Here is a 27,223-nt window from a genome sequence, read left to right as displayed (position 1 = left end):
TAACATAAACATGTTTTTTAACAGAAACAGTATACTTTTAAACCAAGCTATTTTTAGTATAAGAGAGATCAACTTAAGGCGCACAAGAGGGTGCAACTTTAGTGCTCTAAGTCATAAATACAGACATAAATCAAAGTGAAATCGATATGACATTCATATTTCTGACGTATTGTGGCTCAGCCTACGTATTCTGAATGAAACAGGTGCCATCCGGTGAGTCTGTTTGTTGTTTTGTTCTTTTTGAATGCACCCTCCCAGTCTCTGTCTCTGTCCTCCTCTCTGGGCGGAGTTTCTGGTTTCTGCTGGAAAAGAAGTCAGTGTGAAGTCAGAGCAGCAGACGTTTCGCTGGAGGAGAGAGAGGATACTCACCTGTTGAACAGCAGCGGTGTGGTTTCTAAATTTACTTCTTTCTTTTTTTAAAATTCACTTTGTTTTGTTTTTCTTTCTCCGAGCCTGAGCCTTCAGGATGACGGACACTCTTTTACCAAACGGCATCAAAGACGGCGGAGGAGACAACACCTATTTCAAAAAGGTGAGTTTAGTTTCTCGTCACAAAAACACCGCGTAGGTCACACTAGCGCAGTTTGTGACAAGTTCATGGATTTACTTGGGCTTTTTAGAAGGTTAGTGTTTTCAGTGACTCTCTTTTTATTCTTACAAAAGTCGACTAAAGGAATACATTTAATATCCAACTTGCAACCTTACTCTTCAGATAATAATACTGTAATATTTACTCACTGTTCAACTTGTACTCAAACTTTACATACTTTACTATTTTTTTTGGATACAGTAATTTTTTTTTTAAACACAGAAGTATATAAAAACCACAAGGAGAAAAGTAATATACATTGATTTTAAAAGTGTTCATTATATATTTTATTCTTGATTCTGTCTTAAATTTAGTACAACAAATACTGATGTGTCATAAACAGCGGCAGAAACCACAGCACTGTCAGCTTCAGCTGTGTGTGTGTGTGTGTGTGTGTGTGTGTGTGTGTGTGTGTGTGTGTGTGTGTGTGTGTGTGTGTGTTACTCAAGAATAGCTGGATCTCCTGCAGTTACTGATAGTGAGGGAGGCTGAAAGGGCAGTAACCAAACATCCCATAATTAACATAATCAGATCCCTGCTGCTGTCAGAGGTCTACTGGTGATTGGCACTTTGTTGATACCCCCTGGTAAAGGTCAGATTAGCTTCCTGCTCTTTGATAATTATAGCTGACCTGTTCTGGAGTGGTTTCATTTCTTTTTACTCATAACAAATAATCTTTAGTATTTAACACTGTAGTACCACTACAGCCCTGACCTTTGACCTTTCTTGTTGATATCTTACACTTGCACACATAGGATGCACTTCGGATAACAGCATCAGCTAAGAGACTGAAATGGAAATGTAAGTGCCGGGTTATCTAAATTGTTTCACAGATAAGCAGGAGTATCTTCTCTGCCTGCATGTGTGATGAAGCCTTTTCATCATGCTAATGAGCTGGTGAGCTTTCTTTATATAGTGCTAATCATTAAAGTAATTAACATTCATTACCAGTTTTATGTTTCGTTTGCGACTGTAACGTATCCAAGACTGTGTTTGTCTTGGTTGGGGCTATGAGAAAGGCGCTTGGCAGTGTTTGAGTGATTATCTAATATGTTTTTTTACTGAGTACCCTGTCTGCCATGTTGTGGTTTGTGTCTCATTCCTACACGTTGGTACTAGTGTCCTCAACTGGAGTGTTTTTATGGACAAGCTTGTTTAGATGGGAATCTGAACAGGGCCTTTGTGTCTTTCAATCCCCCCGAATCCCTTTCTGAACGCTGTCTGGATTTAGGCTCTGTGCTGCACTTCCTGTGTCTATAAAAAGGTCAGTGGGAGCCAGGGTCTGGCACCACCACAGGACATGATGGAAGACTGTAGAATACCTCAGTCCCAAACTGTTTCCTTTATTTAACATATATTTTAGAGCATCCTACTTTCTGTCTCACATTATCTTCGTCCTCTGTATTTCTCAGTGTTTAAAGCTCACTTTCGTTGCAGAGACTCGTCTCAGTATGAAAAAGCTTGCCCATTCGCTAAAACCACAAAGCAATGAGTTCTACGTTCACGTTTTGTCATGTTAAAAAGATTTGCCATTCGGAAACTCATTGGTCAAATTTTAACCAAGTGGAGCAAAGATGATCTTTGCATCCATTTTTTGTGCCCCTCTGTCTCTTGGGTGAAAATGAGTTTAATGATTTACATGGCCTCACTGGGCTCAGCCGATGCTCGGGGGAGCTGCTGTGGTTCAGGGCTTCCTTCCCAGCCATCCACTGTTTCACCTCCAGCTGGCTGAGGTCCGACTGGACGGCTTCAAGATGGAAAGATGGCAGAACAAAAAGCAGAATCGGCATGTTTCTTCTCCTTCTCCTCCTCGGCCAACGAGAGCATTGACGTAGCATCTGGCCCGAGGCCGTCCTTCAGCCAGACCACAGACACAAATTGACAACATGTGTCCTAGTTCACAAACCAGACATGCTCCCTCGACTCGGAGACACACTTAGATTCCCTCAGCAGGATTTGTATTGGAAAAGAGAAATAAGAGATGCAGCTGTGATCAAATACCATCTCATTCAGTGGTTCAATGAATATAAAGATGCTTTTAATTTGGAATGAATGAAACACACGCCCCATTTTGGACAATCTTGAGAAGCATCCCCACCATGATTGAAGTGGATTCAGTGTGTGAATTCAAACATGAATTCACCTTCAACATGGGCGAGGCGTGAATTTTGAGATACTGAGCGCGCTCGCTCGCATTTACTCAAAACTGGTGGCCTCGGTCCTGGCCAGTTGCCAGTCTTAATCACCAGTTGTATAAACCAACTACCCCATGAAGCATTGCTCTACATATTCTGTAAGAAGCCTCACTTATACAACAGCAGAATGATTTTCTGATGAATATGACAATGGACACGTCTTTGTGTTTTGCTCTAATGAAGGATTTTGTACACTTGTAGAGAAAGGCTTTACTGTTTGAGTATGCCAGTGGGAAGGAGGAGGGGTTCAATTCCCTGAGTGGTTCTGAGGGTTATGTAAGGCAGTAGCACCACCAGATCTCGGGGTTCAGTTCCATGTGTCACTTGATATGATGCTCATCAAGTTTTTATCCAAGTGGTCTGTGTTGTGATGTGCCAGTCACACAAAGATTACTATCAAGACAAGCTGAATATCTTAGAGTTAGAAACTGTAAAACAATGTCCAAAACACAAAAGACACAGTCTCTCTTTTTATCAAAAGTTAAGGTATCAAACCATCAGTTGGTATGGACTAACACAAATTCTTGATCACGAGACTTAACGGTTACCAATCACACGAGCAGAGTAATGTTGCTACACAGGATGACGATCATCACTTAGGAATGCTAGTTTCATCGCTTAATTCATAATAAAATTGAAACAGAACATGGAACAGAACTATGGTCCCTATCAACCATTAGCCACTCCCTTGTTCTTTAACACACACATACACCCCATTTTTGATGTCATGATTGACGTGACAACATACTGCAATAAATCCACACCCTCTCCGATCCTAGACAAATGTCCACACCCTGCTGTTATTCTAATAATAGCTACAGCCTCGACACAGCTCCATTGCGTAACGAGGCTTTCATTTGTATAAATGGTTAATCATTAAATTCTCAGGTCGTTGGAGTGTTTGTACAGGAACACCCAATTGACTAGAGTGGAGTGCTTATAGAGAGAGTTAAAAGTTAAAATGTGATCTATGCTGCAAACCTGTGGTGTTACCTACATCCATCCACTTTTGCTTACTCATCTTACAGGAAGTGTCTTTGGAGAAGAGTATCAGCATCATGACTTACATGTAAATGTAAAAAAATTTGAGGTGATACAGGGGAAAAACACTTTGAATGACGTGAAGGGATAAAAACAATTCCCTCGAGCATTGGGCAGTGTTGAGGCAGACAGGAAACAAGGGGATAGAGTGGGGAATGAAATGTAATAAAGGTTCACAGCAGGATTCAAATGTAGGACGCTGTAGTTATGTGGTATGTGCCTCTAACTGTTTGGCTACTAGGAGTGGCCCCATATCAATGTTGTTGAATCCTGTAGAGTCTTATGGGCTAAAAAAGTGTATATTTTTGTGTTTAGATTTAAATATACTGAGAAATTACAAGTGATTGTTTTTCTGCACGCATGTCCCTGATCATGTGACTAGCAAACCTGAGGCAGCCAACAGTGTTGCTCCCTCCAAGACGTGCATGGTTTTTATGACTGAATGAACTGAATCACTCTGGATATTTTTCCTTCCCAAAATGTGGGAAGCCAGTGAGGGATTATATGCTTGCCGTAGTACTGGTGAGGTGGGGATCAAGAGCATAGTGTGAACCTTTTGGTGAAGCTTCTTGATGTCAGGTGATGAAATTACATGTTTAAAATTCCAGTTGTGGTACGTGTGAAATGTATTTGATTTGTCATACATCCATTTAAGTTAGGTCTAAGTCTAAGTTCTTAGACTCCTTCCATCTCTGTGGTCTTTATGTACTGCTCTTCTTAAATGTAACTTATTAAACAGTGATTCAGACTTTGACATCTTTTTGTTTGAGACTTCTGACTCTTCGCCTTCATATTGCTGATGGAAAAACCAAAGCTCACTCTGCTGCTGACCTCAGACTTAGTCAGATAAATAACAACAATGCAATAGTAACCCAAGTTTAGGACTGTAAACTAACTGGTTTTACTGAGCTGACTGGTCTCAGTACATCATGTTGTTTTTTGTGTAGTATAGTACGGACCGCACCTCTGCTGTAGTGTGAGTCAGTCAGTATGAATGTCTCAGGCCAGTTTATCTGTGCTGCTATGAGTGACAGCGTATTGACTTAGTAAGGCTGGGACACTTGTGGCTGTGATAGGGACAAGGACACACAGTACAACTACATACAGGCTGTTAGGTGTAAACACACAGAGAGTGAGAGCATGTTTGAATTGTGCACATTACAACAAGGTGCAGCTTTTTCCACACCCAGATTTAATTTTACCATTTCATCAGGGAGCAAAGATAAAGTAAAAAAGAGATTAGATTCATTTTAAAACCAAACAACAAAAAAGAAATGGCGTCAGAGGAAAGTTTATTGACCAAGTAATATCTCACCAGACGTGTTGTAGTAATTTAACATATCTGGAAAAAAGTGAGAGGTAAAACTGTCAACTTTGTCAGCTTTTGTCATATCTGAAGTCATGATATTTGGATTTAAACAAAAACTTATTCTGAATGATATAAATTGTGGTATCACTTACTGATTTAACAACCAAAGTGTTTTGTTTTAAAGAATTTACACAGAACTGACCAGATATAAATAAACATAGATAAGAAGTCTTGAAGGAAACAAAATCTTTGCAATGTAAAAAAACAAAAGAGATGGCAATCACCCTTCTTTGGAAGGATGGAGAAGGAATTTTTCTTGATGCCAAAACAGTTTTTCTTGTTTCACATTTTAAAATAGTATCTGCTGACATGTTTGTCCCTGCATTTCCTTATCTTAGGGTTGTAACCCGTTCGCCCAGACTGGACGAAGCAAACTGCAGAATAAGCGAGCCACTCTGAACCAGCAGATCATCAAACAGATGAGGATGAGGGCCGGAGCTGAGAACCTGCTGAAGTAAGAACAAAACTAATACACGCATGCATACTATACATACCTAATACTACCACTTAGGTCCCAACTAACTGGATATTTTTAGTTGGATTTGGGATCAGACTTCTCAGCATCAGTGCATAAAAGTTAAATGACGGATATTACTGTCCTGTCAACCTCAGGCTTTTTGTTCAGTGTGGTTAGAGGGCTTCTCCTCACAAAAAAATCCTTTAATTTGACATACACTTGGATAACATAGTGACTAAAGGTTTGTTTTAAACCAACAATCAACCTTGTCAGAAATCGGAAGTGTAATTAGTTGCTGAACAGTCACACTACGGGGAGTGACAAATATAGAGGGAGCCGAGACACAATAATCGTTTAAATATGACTAACTGCGCACATTTTCAGGCTCTCCTGGAAGACTTTCATTGTGTTGCACTCAGTTCTATGCATGAATAGTGACAGAAATAGTTGTGTCACCTCTGAGGAGCTGTTTGTACAGTCTCTACAGTATGTTTAAGGGCCGTCCATTGCACTTGACCAACAATGCAGTGTGCACAGGTGGTTTAACTTGACCTCTTTTACATGTATTGTTACTCTCTTTTGTAACCTTTAAGGCAAACACCTCTAATGGGCTTTAGAACATAGTTTTCAATAGCCTTCAGACATGTTTAATAAATTAGTCTCTATTGTTAGTGAGTTGTTTAGACAAATGCAGATTTTCTCCCTGTGGGATTGACAGAGTGGAGGCAGTCACGTGGCACGTAGGCTAATGCTACATGTCTGATCTGTGGGCTGTGTGTGCTATAGAAAGATGTTTTAGTTTCCTCTGACACAGTTTTGATAGGAATTTTTGGAGGTTACGAAAATGAAGTTTGTTCTACTTTAAATTGCTAATAACAGTGCATTTTTATTTATTCAACATAGATGTCATGGTTAATTTGATATCCAGTCTTAGTTGTGACATAGGAGGAGGATCTGTTTCCATCCATGAGCACAGTCTTAAATATAACACCACTCAAACCTGCTATACTGGAGGAAAACAAGCCTGTTAACTCTAAGCTGCCCAATGGGACAAAAAGTGTGAGTGTCATAAATACTTTTTGTAGGAAATCTACAGGAAAACTGCAGAAAACCTTACAGAGCTAAATCTAGAACTCTCTGACAGCATGTCAACAGAAATGGAATATTACAAGCGTCATAAAAGTCGTGTTTATTACAGGTTTATATATACAGTACTTCATGTTACTGTGGCCTTTGGCAGGGATAATGTGTTTCACACATGGTGTTAAGTTTAGAACTCGCTCTGTTGAACTCCGCTGTCAAAAAAGTGTCTTGTGGTACATTCTGTCACTGAAGCACTGAGTCTAAGGAGACAAAAGGTACGACGGCACACCTTTTCTCTGACAGTGTGGCCTCAACATCGCCTACTGGGTTTCCTCAATCAGCTCTCTTTCTGTTTATGTTAAGATGAGTCTGCTGAGGACAGTGAAGACACTGCTGTGTTTGTGTGTTAGTATATCTGTATGTATTAGGCCTTTCTAAGCCTTCTTTCACAAGCCTCCACATTCCTCTGGTACTTCACATAGTCTGCCCAGCCAAGGCCAAGGGCAAATGGACTGTGTGTGTGTGCATATGTGCGTGTGTGTGCGTGTATGTGTGTGTATGTTTGCCAGCCCAGCTGCAGCACAGAGAACAGGCTGGATGCATTTTTTTAGTTTCAGGTATGCTCTCATCTTTATTTTTAAGGCTTTAAATCATGTTCAGTTTGACTGTGGTTCTACCTGTGTGCGGGAGTGTGCATAACAGGGTTGCCTTGGCTGTCGTACATACATACATCTGGATCACTGTGTGAAAAACAGATTGTCGTCCAAAAATAAAACAAACAACATGCTTGTGCTGAAATATGGCCCCTTTTTTATAGCAGCATAAAAACATTATATTAGAAGAGTTTAGTTTGAGTCATTATGGTTAGGTTTTAGAGTCTTCTTCTTTTGGCTGTTTCCTATTTGAGGGGGTCGCCACAGCAGATCATATCGCTGGCACAATGACCCCACTTAAGCCAACATGGATACCTGATTTGGCCCATGTAGAACCTAAATCTCCTTTTTTCTTGTTCTGCATTCCTCTTTCTATCAGCAACAGGTGGAGTCAGTCTGGTCGGACCAGTTTTCTTCTCTTCTCTTCTCTTCTCTTCTCTTCTCTTCTCTTCTCTTCTCTTCTCTTCTCTTCTCTTCTCTTCCTGCTCTCAAGATCAACAGATTGGAGTGTGTATTATTCATGCACTAGAATTTCAAACAATCAGTCAGACTTTCAAGATCAACTTGATGAAGTAAAAATGATTTTCTAAAACTGATTGTTAGTGGTTTTATTTATATTATTATCTGACATTTCCAGCGCAATAAAACATTTTTAATAGCCGATTTTTGGAAGTTGTGAATTCTTACATGAATTGGAAAAACAAAACTGCAAAAATCAACACAGACATCTGCATGCAATATTTTATAGGATAAGAAACAATGGTCAAAATACAAGCATCAGAGGCTACTTTTCTTAAGCCCTACACTTCCAGCTTGTGTCAGGTATTGTTTTTAAAATTTGTGGTCTCAAACCAAAGCCAGGATAACCTTGATGATATCATCTGGGTTGGCTTGAGTTTGTAGGTTTTCAAACTTTACAAATCTCCCCCTGAGCTGCAGAACTTGGAGAATGATTATATCTGACAGTTATGAAAATCCAATTAGTATCAGTACCAGATATCTCTTTTCGGATCAAAATTTGAATAAAACTACAACAAACTGACAATCTTTTCAGAAAAGAGGATTGGGGGATTTCAGTAAAACCATGCTTGCTGGTTTACAGTCTGATTCCCACGCTCTGTGGGATGATATTAGATATTAAATTGGATATTAATAACAGCCTTTGGGTTGGCAAGCTGGCATCTCTCCTGTCCAAACCACAGCACCTCTCCCTCCTCCACCCTGATGAATTCCCCAGGCCAAACCTCCACTGAAGCCCTTCAGCAAGCCAAAAGGAAGTGATTTTGCAGTGTCAATGCTAAGCAGGGGGAACATTTCTCTCCCACTTCTGTTATACTTGTGCATGGAGGGAAAAACGACTGTAAGTAGTCTGGTATTACAGTTTGGTCAATGGTAGACCAAATACCTGGCCTGCCAGTGCTTCTTCACATCTTACCTTTGTTGTTATTGCAGGGTACACAGACAGAGACAGAAAATGTGATAGTGTTCATTGTAAAACAAAGATAAGGAAGGTGTGTGTGCAGTTTGCATTTGCAGGTTGTTTGCTTTCACAAACAGTCAATGCATCACAAATAATGCTTTCCAAAGATCTAGCCGCTCTGTCTTTGTATGCTAACACACAACGCCCTTAAGAGGTATTACTAAAACCTTATCTCTGCTCCACAGTGAGCCCGCTTGTACACACATACACACACACACAAACACACAATCATACATACACACACAGTGTGATGCTCTAATCATCCTCTGACCTGTCTTCGTTGTGTAGCATTAAATATAGTGTAACAACAACAACAACAAACTTCATATATATAACATCTTCATAACATAAAATGCAGCTCAAAGTGCTTCACAAGAGAAACAGATCAACATAGTAATAAGATAGAAGACATAAGAGACAATAAAAGACAAACAAACAATACAAACATTCTAGTAATAAAATGAGTTGATAATGTTAAAACAATATTAAAATGCAACAACCATGAGCTGTTTCTTAAAACCTGATCATATAACTTTGCTTGTTCATATCACATTTGTCATGTGATGGTGGATTTTATTTTAAACTATGATTTTACCATGGGAACGAGCTGCTAAACTACACAGAGGCTGCAGCTGTGATTCATAGATCTCGGTTAAGCTCGTGTGCTGGAGAGTAAATTAAGTGCACAGCAGGGCACAGTGACGTAGGTCTGTGGTCCTGAATACCAGAAGAGGCACGCTTGTTTTAATAATCAGCTGCAGGGAAATTTGGCTACATCAGAGTGGATAATAACAAGGCTAATATTTCTTCTCCCATCCCTTTATTCCAAACATTTTATGACCCTTTGTCTCACTTTTTGTCTTTTTATTCTTTGTTCCTCTGCTCCACTCTCTTTCTCCAATCTCTTCTGTGTGCAGGGCTACATCTAACAACAAAGTTAAAGAGATGGTTCTTCTGGAGTTGAGCTATGTTAACGCCAACCTGCAGCTATTGATGGGACAGCTGGAAGGACTCAACAGCTCAGTGGAAGTCTACCAGAACGCCCAGTAAGTACAAATATGACTGTTTGCTCTTGTACTTTTTTGAGTACTATTACCACATGTTAGCTATTTCCAAGCAATATGCATTGTTACAGAAGCATCATAAAAAGAAGGTAAACATTTTAGCATTTGTAAAATGTACATAAAATTTAGGAAAGGATAAAACAGCAGGGGATGTCGTGAGACTGTAACTGATTTTGTGGACAGCTACATTTTTTTACCCTTGGTTCATAATTGACTTCAGCAATGGAAAACTGTGGTTTTGTCATCAGTAGCAATGTATCTGCAGGCAATACAATGTAATTAGACTTTCCAGATTAATTAAAGGATGACTAAATAGATTATATGTTTAAATGCATGCACAGCCGCTAGAGCTTTCCAAATGACTTTGGCATGAGTCCTCTTGTCACATAAGGTCACCATCTGAGCCAAAGTCCCCACATTTCGTATAATTTTAAACCTTAATCTCAAGCTAAATCTCATCTCAAGTTTGATTTTCAAAACCTGCAGACGGAAGTAAAAAAAAATAATAAAAAAAACACAAGCACACACAGTGTTGAGTGGCAGCCAAGAAGACATTGATCTGACTCTCGACGCACTCTAATTAAGTCATCATTATTAGATCAAAGACACTTAATGAGAGAAGAGCAGATACATAGGGTGTATGGAGCAAGAGAGAAAGACATCTAGAAAAACATGAAGACAAAAGGCAAGAGTTTGTTGTCAGACTGGACCGGCTGGTTTTTGGGACACAATGCAGAGACCAACAAGGAAATGATGAACTGAACTTGTATGCGAGCTAGCATAAGCAGGCCTTCACTGAGTCAGTCTGATGGACGGGTATGTGTGGGTGCGTTTGTGCCTCTGAGGCTTTCTGTTTTTAAAGACAAGCCAGGTTTGTATGGTGTTGATGAAAATGCAGTATGTATGTCATGAAGGAGAGACAGATGTCTCAGTCAAATGTCAAGTAAGCTTTAGTAGGACACTTAAGACTTGATGACAGTGATTTGGAAATAGGGAGGTTTATGCAAGCGGTATTTTAAAATTGGTACCTGTCTGTGCCGTGAATAACACATTTCTTGAACAGTTCAGTGGCAGGGTGTCAGTCTTAGAGATAATAAACAATCAACTGGAGACAATAAAGAATAAGGCTTTTCTTTATGAACACATAACAAAAGTTTTAGATTGAAGCTGCATCCATGTGGCTGTTCACATTAAGAACAGTGGCGACCTCCATAAACCATCTGCCTAATCGCACACACACATACTATACACATGCTAAACACACTAAACCCGCACTACACATTCATACAGGCAAGGCAGTACCAAGCATGTGCACTGTACACACTGTGAACACACAATATACACATGATACATATAAGCATTACCACAACACAAACACACACACTTGTGTAGAGGATGCCATGTTGCCCATGACAACAAATCACAGCAGAGCAATAAAGTGATAAGAAGTGTAGGGAGGTTGTGGAGGATTGTGGGGGATGGGGTGTTGTATTGTGGTAACTATGGTAACAGATCTGAGGGTCATTGACAGAAATCTTAAGTACCAAGCTGTGACTATGAGGCTTTTTTCTCCTAAATCATTTATTGGGGATTTTTAATGAGATACAGACCTAGTTAGGCTTTTTTTTTCTTATTCTGACATAAATCTGCAGATGACCTTTATAAAACCCAAAACTAAACTTTTGGTGGCATGTCCCAGATTAGCTTGTTTTGTTACAAGGTCTCAAGTCTATAAGGGCTGGCAGACTTTAACATAAATCATCTTCTTAGACAGGCAGAACTCCCTGTGTAAATTGAAGAAGATAGTTTTTAGCCACCAGGGATGCAGAAAGGCAAATCTCCTCCTCTTTTTTGGACATGCAGAAAACATTGCACACCAGCCACTTAGAAAAAGACAATTTGTTTACTAATTAGATGGGCTCGACATCCTCAAAATTCAACAGCTGCCCCTCACTACAATCTTGAGTCCCAAGTGTGTCTCTGTCACGTGGGATCACAGAGATTCAAGTGTGGGAACATTCAGCCTCCTTGTCAGGCTCTTAGAGAAACACCTGCTCACTGCTCCATCAACAGACAATAGGCATGCTGTGAAACTACCATCACCTGTCCACCATTGTCACGAAAGAAAATAAAATGCGTGCAACGTTCAAAGTGTATGGTTGTGTGTGTTGTCATATTCACATTACCTCATCTACAAAAGGCCATACATAACATGGATATGTTGAGAAAGTTCCCACTGTCATTTCTGACGCTGTACAGTGACAATGGAGAGGTGGCCTCCTCCTCTCAATCTGAAATACAACCTCAGTCTTCAGGACGAAGACAAAAACCTCTCCTCGCCTTTCTAGGCTTTTCCCACCTGTTCACCGTCATCCTGAATACTGTCTCTCTGAGGTTATCTCTCACACCAGATTCAGCTGGTTTTGGCATGAGGTAATGCATAACAGAAAGGACATATTATTACATGTGCAGTACACGTGAACATGTACATATAGTTAGTGACCTCATTGAGCCACCGCGTGCAAAAAAAGCAGCTAATCGTGTCTTATGAAATATTAAAACAAATGCAGAAATTATTCATTAACAGTCTGTTCAGCATTATGCTTATCTATTACATTATCACATTCCCATACAGCACTACCATGTTACTTGCACTGTAATTTGTGATGCAGTAAGTGTTTGTTCAGTTCCTCTGTGTAATGTTCTCGACTGGGACAACAAACTGAACTTTCTCAAAGACTTCAGAATCTGCTGAACTGAAGGGATGTCAACTGGTGAAGATAAAGATGTCAGCACTACAGGCTGCTTTGCTGCATGAGATAGATAGTAAAGAAAAATTTGCACTTGTCTGTTATCTGAGATTACTTTAGAGCGATGAGACACTCAGCTTCTGCAACCTCTGACTATTCTACAATAATAAATAATAATGATAATATTAATAATAATAATTTGGGAGTTTTTCTTACTAAGAGTTACAAGGTGCTCAAACAAGCCACCAATGAAGGGCACCTACCTGTCAATTTGTCAATTAATGTGGCCATGCCGTTATTATCTCTAAACGCCCAAACTGTTAGTTTTTTTCTGTACTAGACTGTAAACATGTTTATATCTGCAACTGTGAAGTTTAATATGGGAGCTTATGGTGATTGATTTGTTTTGTAGCCAGCCTCAAGTGGCAGTTTTGGCACTTTTGGCAACTTATCACAAAGACTTGAATACAGGAAATGGCTAAACCAACTTGTATTCGCCCTTTTTTGTACACTCTACAAACAAACAAGATATAGCGAGCTTTTTGGTTGTGGTAGATGGATTTTTTAAAATACTTTTAGACAGAGCCAGACAAGCAGTTTCCTTCTGCTCCCTGATAAGATAAGCTTACAGTTACCTGGCTGTAGCCAGAAGGGTGTAACTGTAGTCAAGAGAGCAAGTACTTTCCAAAATTTCAAACGGTTCCTTTGAAATTGACTAATGGAAGATCTAGTGGGAGACCAGTCCCTCCTGAACTCCTGTTGCTAACTTAGATAAGCCAACACAAAACTCCCATAGGAGTCAAAAAGGCCAAGAAACCAGAACATCTTGTTATAGCGTGAAACATCATTATACAAAATGGTGCTTACTGTCTGCTGCCTTTGTGACTCAGTGTAGTTTTGATATTTATTAAAGGGTTTAAGTTGTGTTGGTCTCTCTGTAGCTAAAACCAGAGCTTTGCTTCACTGCTAAGGCTATAGTCATCTGTTCCATGTCTTGCACACTGGCACAGTGCTTGGGGAGGTGTGTGTATGCAGGGAAAGGGAGTGATCTTCAGAGAAGCTTTTAACATTTCAGATTCCTTGGAGCGCTGTTATCCTCAACCCCCTGTGCCCCCTCCCTCTGACAAACCAGAGAAAAGACTGGAGTGATCTCATCTACAAGTACTAAAGGATTACACTGCAGTCTCTATCTTGCTCTGTCAGTGTTACTGATGAATGAGGTTTTCTGTGATTCACAGAGCTGGTCCGCCAGAGGAATGCAACCTTATCATCAAGTGATGAATAAGCGTGAGGAGTTGTTTTTCTGAACCTTGTAGTTTTGATGTGCTGTGCAGTGAAAAGGCTTTACTTCATGTCCGATCCCTTTTTGATAGAAAGAGTCTTGATTAAATTGTGTTTGAAAAACAGCACCATGGTGACTAGTTAAAGCTGGCACTGAAGTTTGTGTGACTGTTGCCTTCCTTGGAAGGTGTTTTGAATAACCTAAATCCACAAGCAACCCCAGCAATGTTGTTAAAAGCTTCATTTATTCACTAACACCTCTTTGTCCTGCTTTCAGTAGGGGGAGGGTTTTGGTTTTTTATAGACTTCTTTCTGATCAGCAGCAGGTATCTGTCAGGTTGTATTTCCTCAGCGCTGATAACAAGCTGAACCTGCTTTCCATCTGTCAGCACCAAGGACCTCCAAGTTCACACACAGGCAGCAAAACTCTAAACAATTATAGCTGCAGCTAAGATCAGAGAGGAAACCTGTTGTTTTATGGCAGCCTCTGTTTACTGTTTGGCGGGTTAAAATAATAGAAAAATAAAGACCCTGCTTAGACAGAGGATGGAGAAAAGAATAAATGCTACTCCAGAATAATTAATCAACAGAGAGTCATGTGGATTTACAGTCGACGGAGACGTGGGGCCCATTCACCTTTTAAATCCTACAGCACCATCTGCCTAATCCTGGCCTCCCCTCTATGAAACTACACTTAAGATTAAGTAAAGATTAACAGACTAAAATGTAAACTTTCACAAGCTGTTCCTGGCACTGCATATATTATTTACTCATAATCTGACTGTGTTGTGATGTGATATCCCTAACAAGGCTTGGTTTGTGGTCTGATCTTGCTTGATCCACTCCGCCTTAGAGCCTGCATTTCTTTAATCTAATAATGTATCAGCAGACTATTTAGTGGATATTTATGTGCTTTTATTGCTTGGCCTTGTCTACATGAATTGTTCATGAATCAGATAAGCCCTGCATTGTCCTTTTGTATCGAACGTCCTGCTGAATCATGCATTATCAGCTTTTGCTGACTTATTGTCCTTGTCTGTATTTCAAGAATATTTTCTCTAATGTGTGTTTAATTGACCATAAAATGACTGATTATGATATCTCTATTTCTGTCTTTCCTCACAGGGAAACAGCCAACATTCCCCTCATTGCTCTGGGTCTGAAGGAGACAAAAGAAGTTGACTTCTCTACATTGTTCAAGGTACAGAAACAACAACTACAGGTTCACCACCCCCGTATTGTTACAACATATACTGAAGAGATGACATTACGTAATGCAGGATTTCTGAGTTGAATGTTTTCCTCAAAGTAAATGTGATAAAGCTTGAATTAATGGTGTTTATCATAATTTGAAGGTACATAAGCTCAAATATAACATATATATGTCATGCTAAAATAGGACTTTGACTTTTAAAAGCAAATCTGAGGCCAATGAGTTGCATCTCTGTGTCATCAATTAAACAAAACTGATTATTTCTAAATGTTGAAGGGAATAGTTTCAAGCATTATGGCAGCATAGATATAAAATGGCAATCTCCATAGTTCAAACTAACTAACGGAAACCAAAAAACAGAAATATGTGGATAAAGGGTTACAAATACTTCTGATTTGCGTCCAACAAATGTAATCCACATTGGCAGGCAGTCTATTTAAGGATTTTGTTACTACAAAATTAATTTTCAAAATTAAATTTCTCCTTTCATAAAGTATTTGGGTCACATTGCCTGCACCCTGTATATTCACTATTTATTCATTGAGAAACAATACGTTATCATGATTTGTCTTATTTTTACCTACTAAAGTAGGTCAATAGTTTTCAAGACTAGTTATCATCTCCCAACAACGGGGAAGCACTCTCGTAAATATCCCAATGGCACATTTATAGCATCCTGTTCAGGTTTGTTGACAGGCTTTGTGAGAAGTGACTTCATGATCTCTGAGCAGGTTAATGCTGCTATAATTACTGACTTACCTCCTACATCTGGCTGGCTCCGACAGAATGATCGGTCTTGACAGCCTACTTGACATGGCACAGTTGGACTTGGCTTCTGCGTACAGTTAAGAATGAAGTGACAGAGTGAACTAGTTGTGAGAGAGAGGCTGCCCTGTAATTCAAAGGTCATGTGCTTAAGCCTCAGAGTGCTTGCCAACAACTCGCCAGAAAAAGTATTGTATTGAGATGTTGAGCTGTATTTGTTTCTGACAGGACTTCATCTTGGAGCACTACAGTGAGGACGGGAACAGTTATGAAGATGAAATTGCTGACCTGATGGATCTACGACAGGTAGTGTATGCTCATAGTCTGATCTTATCTGACATTATATGTGCGTCATTTATGATAGGTGGCTTTTTTCACTAGTGGTATCCATAATACTCACAGTGTGGTTTAACTAGCTTTAATATGTCTACCATCCATAAAATCTTTACCACACAAAGCCTCATGAAACCCTTTTGTTTCCTCAAATCATAAAAACATATTTTCTCACCCCCTCTCTGGCTTTGCAGATAGTTTCAGATTTATTTTCTGAGGATTTGCGATTCCCTTGGATTTCCGCTATCCATAAACAATGGAGATGAATATATTTTTATTTTACAGAATGTGGTGCTCAAAACGTGAACTGACATCTGAAAAACAGAAATGCCAATGCCATCTTTCCAGGACTATGTCACGGTTTTCTTGAATTACCCACAGCCCTTGCAGATCAACTAGTACTAGTGAATGGCCTTCAGTAAACGGGATGTTGTTTCTCATAGATTTTTCTATGAGATAGATAAATGTGTTTTATTTTATGTGAAAACCTAAGTACAGAAAAGTGAAGTGAAGAAGCTATCCTTGTACCACTTTTGTTCATATTACTGCATACTAAATTAGATCTCTGTCCTTTCATGTTCTAGGCTTGCAGAACGCCAAGTCGTAATGATGCCGGAGTCGAACTGCTGGCAAAATACTTCAGCCATCTTCCTCTGATGGAGAGCCGATTCTTCTCCCCATCCCGCCAGACTGGCATCTTCTTCACTTGGTACACACCAGTTCTTACCAATTCTAACTAATTAGCACAAATTAAAAACAATGGTTATAATAAACCATGTTTCAGAGCAAGCATCAGATCATAAAATGTGGACAAAAAACAAACATAAATATTACCTTAACTTCAACGTAAGACAGTGAAGCAGCAGATAAATGGGTGAAAAACATTATGAAGAAAACCGCTGTGAGCCCTTACACAAGAGTTTTCCAGAGCCTTTGAGCTCAAACAGCAAAGGCTCAGTCATGCAGTTACTTCCTTAAATTCAAATATCAACAAGTGCATCTCTGTGAGGACACGTGTGGCTCTCACTGGAGAGATAAATAAACTTGTTTGATCACAGCTTTTTTGTTTTGCTTTGACTTCCTGCTGTATTTTGCACCTGTTACAAGCAGAAGAGAAATTATATTTTGAGACAGTAGTTCACATAAGATTAATGACTTTGTCAAGGTCAGCAAGTATGTGAATCGATATTAGTTATCTTTAACTCAAGAGTGTGAACAACGTGGGTATAATTTACCCGCTTAATTCTAACATAACATATACAGGACATTCAATTCCAAATATAATATTCTGTATTACTAGTTGTATCTTTCACATGAGGGATTTGGTGATTGTTTTGATTGCCGCTTTATAGTGACAGCTTCCCTCTTTCCTTCAGGTATGATTCCTTCACAGGAGTCCCAGTATGCCAACAGAACTTGTCACTGGAGAAGGCCAGCATCCTCTTCAACATGGCCGCCCTCTACTCCCAGATTGGCACCCGCAGTAACCGACAGACAATAGTTGGCCTGGAGGAGGCCATCTCTTCCTTCCAGATAGCTGCAGGTAGGGCGATAAAGGAGTGATAAACAAGTTTAATCAGATAAATCCTCTCTCACCAGCCTTGAAATGACCTAATGGTGTAATTTACAACATTCAAAGATGTCAAACAAGAAACATTCTTTTCTTTATTTCTTAACACTAGGCTTATCTGAGATCCCAGGGAATATCGTGTTTCAGTAATTCAAGTGTAAGAGACATAATGGGAGTAACTAAGCTTCTGAAATGCTTCCATTGACACAAACGGTTCACAGTAAACACCTGTGATAAGGGACTGGAACAGAGAGAGAGGAATAAAAAGAAAGACAGAAGAAGCAATATGTAAACAGTGACGTCAACATGTTCCCCTCATAGTTTTGTTCTTTCAAACACTGATAAATAAATCAGCCACTATAGCCCCAAAATATCCATTGTAGTGGTTTATCAGAGCTGAAAATGTTCCTTTGCCCTTGCAGACATTTTCTAATGACCTTAACTTTAAAAAGGCACGCACTGCTCAGCTTTATTTTCAGATTCTGTGCCAGCCTCCACCCTCTGACTTCTCCTCCATGACGGAGAATGAATGCAGTTGATGTTTCTCTGGCTTCTTGTCATGTGGCTGAGCTCCAGGGAAGCACCAAGGAACTGGTTTCCCAACCCTCTGAGGTTTCAGGAAGCTCATACAAGTCTTGATAGAATTATGACTTGGCAGTATAAGTAGTATTGCAGTATAATTACAGCTCTGAACAGGCTATGGCTTTAGTTATGTTGCTTTGATGGCTATAATTTAGGCTTGTACTATGTAAAACAATTATGCCTGTTATGAAGAACATTGTTACCAGTATAATCAGCCCATAATAAACTTAGCTGGGAGGTGATAGGCAGGGATGCTAGTTGTAGAAGAGCTACTGCAGTGCCCTTAAGCCAGGAACACAAAAGAGGTTTAGAAGAAGGGAGTAGCCCGCCAACAATGGCAGAACCTTAGATGAAACCTAGCGAGGCAGTGCTCTGTTATTAAGTTGTCTACAACACTCTGCTGCCAGGTTTTTAATCTGTAAAATAAGAGGGAGGCGTTCTTAGTTGGAATGCATACGGCCTTATTGCTTCCACTGAACATGAAAAACTAATTTCAGAAGGTTTGTGTCTTGGCTAAATTTTAAAGAATCACACACACACACACACACGCATACACACACGTTGATCTCACTGATAGTAGTTTGCCCTCTCTCTTACTGGATGCTGTATGGCAAGAAAAAAAGGAGCTCTTTGTATGGAAACATTTTAAAACATCTGTATAAGAGAGTGTCAGTAATTAGGGTTAAGAGCACAATCTGTCATTTTGTGGGTCAGCAAACTATTTGCCTCTTTCAAATGGACTGTTTGAAACCTTGCCCAAACTATTAACTATACTATCAGACTATTACTAAGAGCACTAATACTACTTGTGGAATGTTAGGGAGCTACTGTACATTTACAGTGAATAATAATATGAGATTTTATTTCTTGCAAGCCTTTCAAAATAAAATCAGAAATGAAATACTGGGAAAAAGAGATCTTCTTAGTTTAGAGAATCCCATACATCTCCACAGAGCTAAATAGGAACTAGATTATCCTGAGTTATATGCTAGTCTTTTAAACACAACATGGGCAAACACTAAACTAAACACTCATGATCACTGTTTTCCTTGGAATAGTTTGGGGCTGTGCTGACCTCTTGTTCTTCCACAGGTCTCCTGAACCACCTGAAGGAGACATTTACCCATACTCCCAGCTATGATATGAGTCCTGCGATGGTCAGTATGTTGATCCGGATGATGCTTGCTCAGGCTCAGGAGTGTCTGTTTGAGAAGACTGCACTGCCTGGCATCCGAAACCAGTTCTCTTCCCTGATGAAAATGGCCCAGGAGGCTGCAAAGGTAAATGGCATCAAAGGCACAGTAGACAGAATACTATGCCTGTATGGCCAGACCAGGCACAGTACTGTTTCTTTAGCTATGGAGTAGAACATACTGTACTTTAAGAGAATGTAAAGTAATAATGTCACCACAATCAGATCCCTTAATGTCCTCACAGTAACTCTATCCTGCTTTTCCTGTCAGGTCTCAGAAATCTACGACCAAGTCCACCAGTCCATGATCCAGACACCAATTAAGGACAATGTCCCGTTGTTCTGGTCCACCATGTCGCAAGTCAAAACCAACCACTACCGCTCCATGGCACACTACTTTGTAGCTTCAGCCCTCCTAGACCACCAATGTAAGAAAAACAGTTTATAGAGATGACAGATTTGATGCACAAAAGATGACAGAGGAAGGATGACTTTAAAATTAGAGAATGTCAGGAAAAATGAAAGGATAGAAAAGATATTGTCACCATGCAGCTATTATTTGTGTGTATTTCTAGATTCAACATTAAAAAAAGCAAACAAGCTTATGAGAAGGACTGCTGTCAGAGCATTTGTTTGCCATGCATAGTAATTTGCATGTGTGCATTGCAGCAGTAGCGTCCGAGCTGCCAAACGGAGACAGATGTTGTCCTCACGAACATGCTGTGACACAGAATAGTTTTATAATCTTCTAAAGCTGCAGTACAAATCAGCAACTAGCAACTAGCACAGCAACATTTTCTCAGATGTGCACATCTACTGTACAAGTTTACTACAAGTGTACTTGTTTTGTGGTTTTAGTCTGGCTGTTGGATGTTACGGTGTAAAACAGTTCTGGGATTGCTGATATAAGACTTTAGCTGCCTGATTTTGAACACCCTGGAAAACCTGATCCTTCTCTTAAAGTGCTGTACGGGCCACTGGGTTGGTCATGTCAGATGGCTGGACTGAACCACATCCAACCACAGTGCTACTACATAACGGCTATTTAGACGCACACACACTCTCTCTCACACACACACACACACACACACACACACACACGCACACACCATGGTAAATAGAAGCTAAGTTTCCAGTAATACTGTGGTCAGATGGACAAAGAGTGAGAGTGAAGGAAAAGAAGAGGTGGTTGGAGTGATTGATATCGAGTAGATGTACTCTAGACTGTTGGAGGATTACAGTTATGTAGCCACTTAATGTTGTCTACATAATCAAGTGGCAGAGAGTGCAAGTGAAAGAGCCAGCGACTGAGTGAGAGAGGAAGGGAATATAAACCCTCTAGTAGTGCTGCTGCTAATTTTGGATCATACCTCTTTAGTTCTTACAAACCTCACAACTAATCCTATAGTTAGATAAACACTTGATTTATTTGTTATTTCCAGCCTTACACTGGGCCCATAATTCAAAATTCCTTACTGCTGTTCACTAAAAATAGCACTGTTGTTGCATTTTTTTATCCCTTTTCTTTCTAAATTCATATAAACTGATTACAAATTACACAAAACACAGCAGATTATATTAAGATTTACAGTGGATAGTTATAGTTTTACCCAGTGCTGTGAATAGGACGGGGCTGAATAGGGAAACAACAGAGCAAAGCAGCTTTGAGTTTGGCAGCTCATTAACAGATTCCTGTGTGACTGAGGAGAATAGAGCAATTAAGCGCAGGACTGTAAAGAGAGGACTCGGCCCAGAAACAAGACAGAATAAAGACTGCTGTGGTAAACAGATGAACCACAAACACTGCTAAATGAACACTCTATACTGTCTCTAAGGAACAGACTAATCAGGGGAAGCCTAGAAAGTTCTGATGCTTTAGATTTACCTTTTTAAATCCAGTGAAGCAGGAGAGGGCATCTACAAGTTTTCAGAGGATTTGCACTTTGAAAAACTTTTATAAAAAAATAAAAACGATAGTCATCATAAAATATCTTTGAAAAAGTTAATATGTAAGCTCAAAATGACACATACAATTTTGTTGTATGCCTTTTTTCATTAATTTTAATGTTGATTCCTTGTGTGTTCAGTGGGTCCCAGGGACGATGAGGACCAGCAGGAGAAGACCTTGTCACAGGTCTATGATCGACTTCCTGAGGGACGCACACCACTGGAAATCCTGAAAAATAAAGAAGAACGTGAACGCATTGGTAAGAGTGAGCACAGTAGAGTGTCAACAACATTAAACCTGCTTGTCCCCTATCGTTTCTACTTATCCATATAGTGAATTTTCCATCCTCCCCGACAGGTAAAGCACACATTCGTCGGGCCATCCTGGGTCATGAGGAGGCTCTGAGGATCTACAGTTTGTGCCACCACTTGAACAATATGGAGGCGCTGCAGGACATTTTAAAAGCCAGCCACGAGCGCTCGCTCAACAAGTGCAGTGAAAATGAAAATGAGGAAGAATTTGCCGACTACACGGAGGCCCCAGACATCATCTGTGAGTCTTCAGTGTTTGTTTCAAGAAAAGCCAACACCATAGCCAGTGAAAGTATCCTGTTCAAGTAAACCTGAGAAGCAAAGAAAGGATTAGAAAAATTGTAAAGTTTATTTGATTGTCCATTAAGCATCACTGAGGTGACCGCTATTCTTCCTGTGGTCGACATAGGAACTAACTTTAGTGTCACCACAACAAACACAAATGACGAATGTCAGGACCGATGTGATTGTTTAGTGAGCTCTGTTTCTTAGGAAACGGTTCATAAAAAGCCGCTGTGTTGTGTACCACACCTGCTGCAGTCAGATGTGATAAATGTCATGTATTGCCAGGTACAGATGATGTAATGTTTACACTGCTAACTCTGTGTGCCTCTCTACAGGGTGACAGTTGAAATGTGATTGTGACAGTAAACACTGTGGAATGACAGCATTGGTTTTCTCCCTTTCTTTCTAATAGCTAAAACAGAGCACAAAGCAGAGATGGAGGTTCCCACAACCACAAAGGTGAAAGTCACTGACTTCTTCCAAAGGCTGGTATGTGGGTTACTAATATTTTTCCACTTACATTGCTATTTTTTCATACATGTTTTGGTTGATTCATCAAATGACATGAAATGGCTCTGGATTTGTGTAAGTGTTTAACAGAGTTTATTTTTTGTTATTTCTGAATACAACCAATCAAGGGTGAGTCTCCTGGAAGCTTTGTCACATTTGACCAGCAGTCAAACAAAAGTCCTATCTTGTTTCCAAAGCCTCCTGGACTTTCATCCAAAGCAACAAATGCAAAACTAACACTAACCATAAACATGATTTATTGTCATTATGGTGGCTGGGAAGGGTCTCTGGTATCCTCTGTCACTGGAGCTGGAAACTGTTTACATACATTTTTTTGCAGGTATTTTATTTCAGCTAGTACAGTTTACATTTAATAACGAACAAACAAGCTTCAATTTTATGATTTTGGAAAATGAAAGGTGAATGGTTGGAATGAGTGAAATCTATTGAATACTGTAAGCAAGTGAAAAAGGAAGGAAGGTTATGAGTAAACAAATCCCTCCAGTAGTGGTGTTTTTGGTAAGTAATTAAAAAGGAGGGCAAGAGTCCGAGCTCATGTTCTCTGTGAATAAGCACCTCTGTGGTTTGTCTTGTAAAATCCCACCCAGCTCTTCATTAACAGGCTCTGCTTCAAGTCTCAAATCCTTTTGGATCCGCAGAGAAATGAGACTGCAAAGTTAAATCCAGCACAATCTATACATCCAATCACTATAATGATAATTAAAGGAGCAGGTGTGACCGGCGTCAGCTTGGTGTCACACAGGATTGATTATCTGGATTCTCTGGAGGAGAGATTTTCCCATCAGATAAGACCAGCATTAATGTGACAAAGTAGTTGGTGTCAGCAGTCTAAAAAGTGGGAAATGTCTGTGATCAATTATGGCTAACATTGAAATGATTAATTGATCAACATAAAGAGTAACTGATACACATAATAATGTATTAATCATTTTGGTCATTTACAACTGAAAAAAAATTGCCTACGGTGGAGGCAACAGCTTTCTAGATATGCTTACTTTCAAAAGATGTTTTATTTCATAATTTAGTTTTTACTGCAATTTTGAGACATCACTTTTGTTTTCGTAATGTTTCAGATTTTATATTTCATGTGCTAAAAGATGAATTAATATTGGCTGTAGCCATAATTGTGTCATTCAGCTAACACACAGTACGGTGCTGCTATGTATCTGCAGTCCAACATTCATACAGTAGGGAATGTTGTACATATGAATCACTTTGTTTAAACAGTGCACAAAGGACTGTGTACCTTTTTGAGAATAAACTGTGACTGACCTGGTGAGATTGCATATCTGAAACCTGGCAACCCAGAGGGTGTAAAAGAGCATTTAAATCTGTGGTCAAATGACTTTCATGTATCATCACTGATGTCCTAAGAGATCCCAGATGTGGACATGTGTTTATGTTCATGTTTAACTAGCCTGTAAGGACACAATAAGGGATCATTATGCTGGCTTTTCAGCTTGCCCCCAGGCTAACTGAAACCTTTGAACACTAAAACCTTAAAAAGGACAAGAGGATGTTATCCTTTTCAGTGTGTTAAACCTGTAGCCATATTGACTCCAGTATCCCCACATTGTCTCCACTCAGGGCCCTCTGTCAGTCTTCTCAGCCAAGCAGCGGTGGACAGCACCGCGGACAATACGACTTCGCCCAGAAGACAGAGACCTGGGCTTCACTCTGAAAGGAGAAACACCAGTGCAGGTGGTTTCGCTGAACCTTCGGTGCCAAGCTGCTGTAAGTTAACCTATATTCCTTAACTTTGGCTAAGCAAGGGAAGATGTATCTCCTATTGTGGAGCCAGCCTTTGGTTAGTAGGGCATACAAATCAGCTTGCAGATACTTGAAATCACAATGAGATGGGTAAACCATCACAGCAAACATCATCCTCTATTTTTTTTTTAATCAGAATTTTGAAACATATATTTTAGTTGCAAAAAAGTTGCCTCAGTGGTCATGTTCAGTATTCAGTCTTCTGTGAAACTTAAAGGAAAGCCAAATGCACAGGTTGCCTTAATATTGGCTCCGTGACTTTGTCTGCGGTGGGAGAACTAAAGGCTTGAAATTTCAGACGTGCTTGCAAACTGAAGTAATTCTCAGAAACCAAAACAGGATTCGGGCTCAAAGTATGTTTGGATGCACCCCAACACGCCTCCACAGCCACTCATTTAGATTCAATGTAGAATCATATTCATCATCATCATCATTTACTTTTCTGTAAACCCTTTTTCAGTCTGACAGCTCATTAAGAGGTGCTGACAAAGAGCAGACTCCTTGGGCTATGCAGAGAAACAGAATAGTAGTATTACATAAATATAACTAGGCCAAACTCTTGATAATTTTTAATACTGCATTAAGCAGGATTTATTCTGTAAATGACCAGAGTTGTTCGCCTGCCTCTGGTGAACAGAGCAGATCAAGTTTTCAGACTTGAAATATCTGAGCTTGTGTCAATAAAACAGATTTCCCACAGCTATTAAATAATGTACTTTCTGGTACACACACCCACACTCTCAGCCAAGGGTTTTGTCTGCTGTAAAAAAAAAAAAAAAAGCTTTGTTTGGGATCTAAATCTCAGTGTTTTCTCTGCTGATCCCAGCTGCCTCCAGGGCGTTGAAGGGAAGTAGGTGAACCTGACTTGATTGCCATTCAAAAGAACCTTCACCTGTAAACATTTGCTCTGTCAGCTGCACTATCAGGACATTTCAATAGCCCTCTCTAACTCCTGTTTTTCCCTCAGGCTGATGGTCTGAAAGAGGGTGACTACATTGTTGCCATAAGCGACACAGACTGCAAATGGTTGGGTGTGGGTGAGGTGATGCGACTGCTGAAGGACGTGAACGAGGAGGGGATCGACATCCAGGTGGTCAGCATGATGGATAGCAACCCTCCAATGGTATGCCATGCTCTATTTTCTTGCTGTTGGCTCAGGGAAAAGTCATCTATCTGGTTTTCTTGATTGACAAATAGTGACAGATGACTAACAACACATATAGTTTCAGATTTCTTCTTTGGGGTAGTGTTTCCTGCTAAGTACATTATCTTTACAGGTTCCCATGTGAAAGAGCTTTTTGGATATGACCTACATCTACTGTATATGACAGATTTTAGCTGTGTGCGTTAAGCAGACTTGCAAAATGCAACCATGTTAGAAAGTTAGAAAGTGATTGCTTCAGTCTGCAGGTTTTTGAGGTATTGATAAAACTGCATGCATTTCATTGCATGTTCTTTTAGTTATTTTGTCCTTTGCTTGCACATTTCACTTGTTGACCCTATATAAATATTGAGATTGTACAGTGTCCAGAGCAACTCATTAAACAAACAATAACTGCCACTTTCCACTAAACGTCATTGTCACAATCTCTCTTCCAGCCTACCAAGAGCGCCACCTTCTGCGGGAACCTGCCCAAGACCTACTCTATGATTTGTTTGGCCTATGATGATGAAGATAAGAAGTCTCGCAAAGTAACCAAGAAGTCATCTTTCATCAACTGGGGTCTGAAGAACAAACTTAAGAGCGCCAGCACCCTCAGCCTGCCCACAGCTGACCACTCCGGCACTCTTCCATGGAATAAACCCTGCCCCACCTTCCCCAGCTCCAGCTCCTACAACAACGACAGTTCCCTTTACTGAGCTATCTGCAGACTGCGTGCAGTAAGCCTAGTAGTGGCCGCGTACAGTACTGTGTTGTACCCATACTGGACCTGCTATGGATGTGGTACAGTACCAGTGCCCTTTGGTGATTCCACTGGAATACCGAGCAGTAGTGTATGTAGCATGTATGACACCAGTGTAAAAATGACATTTCCGCCAGCTACCTTGGAAAGTGGCTGTGCCAAATACTGTATATAGGTGCCTTTATTGCCACATGGGCTCCTTCCACAGCACAGCTGAGTATCTCAAGTAAACTGGACAGCACACTAAACATAATGAGAAATCATTCTGCACCATGCCAGTATGCGTACAGCACAGTACAACTGCACTGTGGGAAAAAAAAACATAGCAGTTATCATTCCAGTCTCTCTGTGTGTGTATATATATATATATATATATATACACACACACACACACACAGAGCACTGAGACAGGCCTCTAAGTTAAACTGTCATCTCAGTATGTTTTCCTGAAGAAAATCTCCAGACGAATTTGAAGGACGAAAACAAAGTTGTACAAACACACCCAGCGTCGGTTACTACTTGACTGCAAGGGGGTAATTTAATTGTGGCTTAAGCAGTCCCTTGTTTGTTTCATTGTGTACTGATGTAGCTGTGCACTGTACAGTTATGCTCAATGTCCTACATGTCTGTTTCATACTGTATATGTGAAGGGTTCAGTCGTTGCCACAATATTTCTTGCAACCAGTGGATCAGTTTTAGGTTATGAAATACATATATTTCTTAAGTACATATGTAGATGTGTCGCAGTATGTTAAACAGTGATTGAGGGAAAGCAAATTGTGCTGTGTTGTCGTTTTTTGTCTGTGGAGAGTTGATGAATGCAATGTCCTATAAGCTGCTAAAAAAATCATATATAT

The 27,223-nt window shown here is 39.9% G+C and overlaps 1 protein-coding gene across 2 annotated transcripts; it reads left to right on the top strand.

Annotated features, from left to right (window-relative positions):
- Positions 1–291: 291 nt before the first annotated feature.
- On the top strand, positions 292–27,223 carry rhpn2 (rhophilin, Rho GTPase binding protein 2). Of its 2 annotated transcripts, none has more exons than XM_010731902.3 (15): positions 292–532; positions 5,533–5,648; positions 9,785–9,913; positions 15,088–15,163; positions 16,169–16,246; positions 16,858–16,982; positions 17,650–17,816; positions 19,518–19,705; positions 19,889–20,045; positions 21,705–21,824; positions 21,923–22,117; positions 22,574–22,620; positions 24,280–24,426; positions 25,430–25,585; positions 26,062–27,223. In XM_010731902.3, the coding sequence occupies exons 1-15, from the start codon at positions 467–469 to the stop codon at positions 26,320–26,322; spliced, it is 2,028 nt and encodes a 675-aa protein (XP_010730204.1). In that variant the 5' UTR covers positions 292–466; the 3' UTR covers positions 26,323–27,223. The 2 variants fall into 2 exon arrangements, with proteins under 2 accessions (XP_010730204.1, XP_010730197.1); XM_010731895.3 differs by having other exon boundaries at positions 22,574–22,650.

Source organism: Larimichthys crocea, chromosome VIII, assembly GCF_000972845.2.
Source record: "Larimichthys crocea isolate SSNF chromosome VIII, L_crocea_2.0, whole genome shotgun sequence".
Classification (NCBI taxonomy): Eukaryota; Metazoa; Chordata; class Actinopteri; family Sciaenidae; genus Larimichthys; species Larimichthys crocea.
The sequence above is the reverse complement of the archived record's forward strand: the minus strand, read 5'-3'. Positions and strand labels throughout refer to the sequence as shown.

Bases quoted from the DNA above. Each gene is read 5' to 3' on its own strand.
- rhpn2 (XM_010731895.3), top strand. From the start codon at position 467: ATGACGGACACTCTTTTACCAAACGGCATCAAAGACGGCGGAGGAGAC. The intron at 533-5,532 runs GTGAGTTTAGTT...TCCTTATCTTAG, and splicing joins ACAACACCTATTTCAAAAAG to GGTTGTAACCCGTTCGCCCA. The intron at 19,706-19,888 runs GTAAATGGCATC...TTTTCCTGTCAG, and splicing joins TGGCCCAGGAGGCTGCAAAG to GTCTCAGAAATCTACGACCA.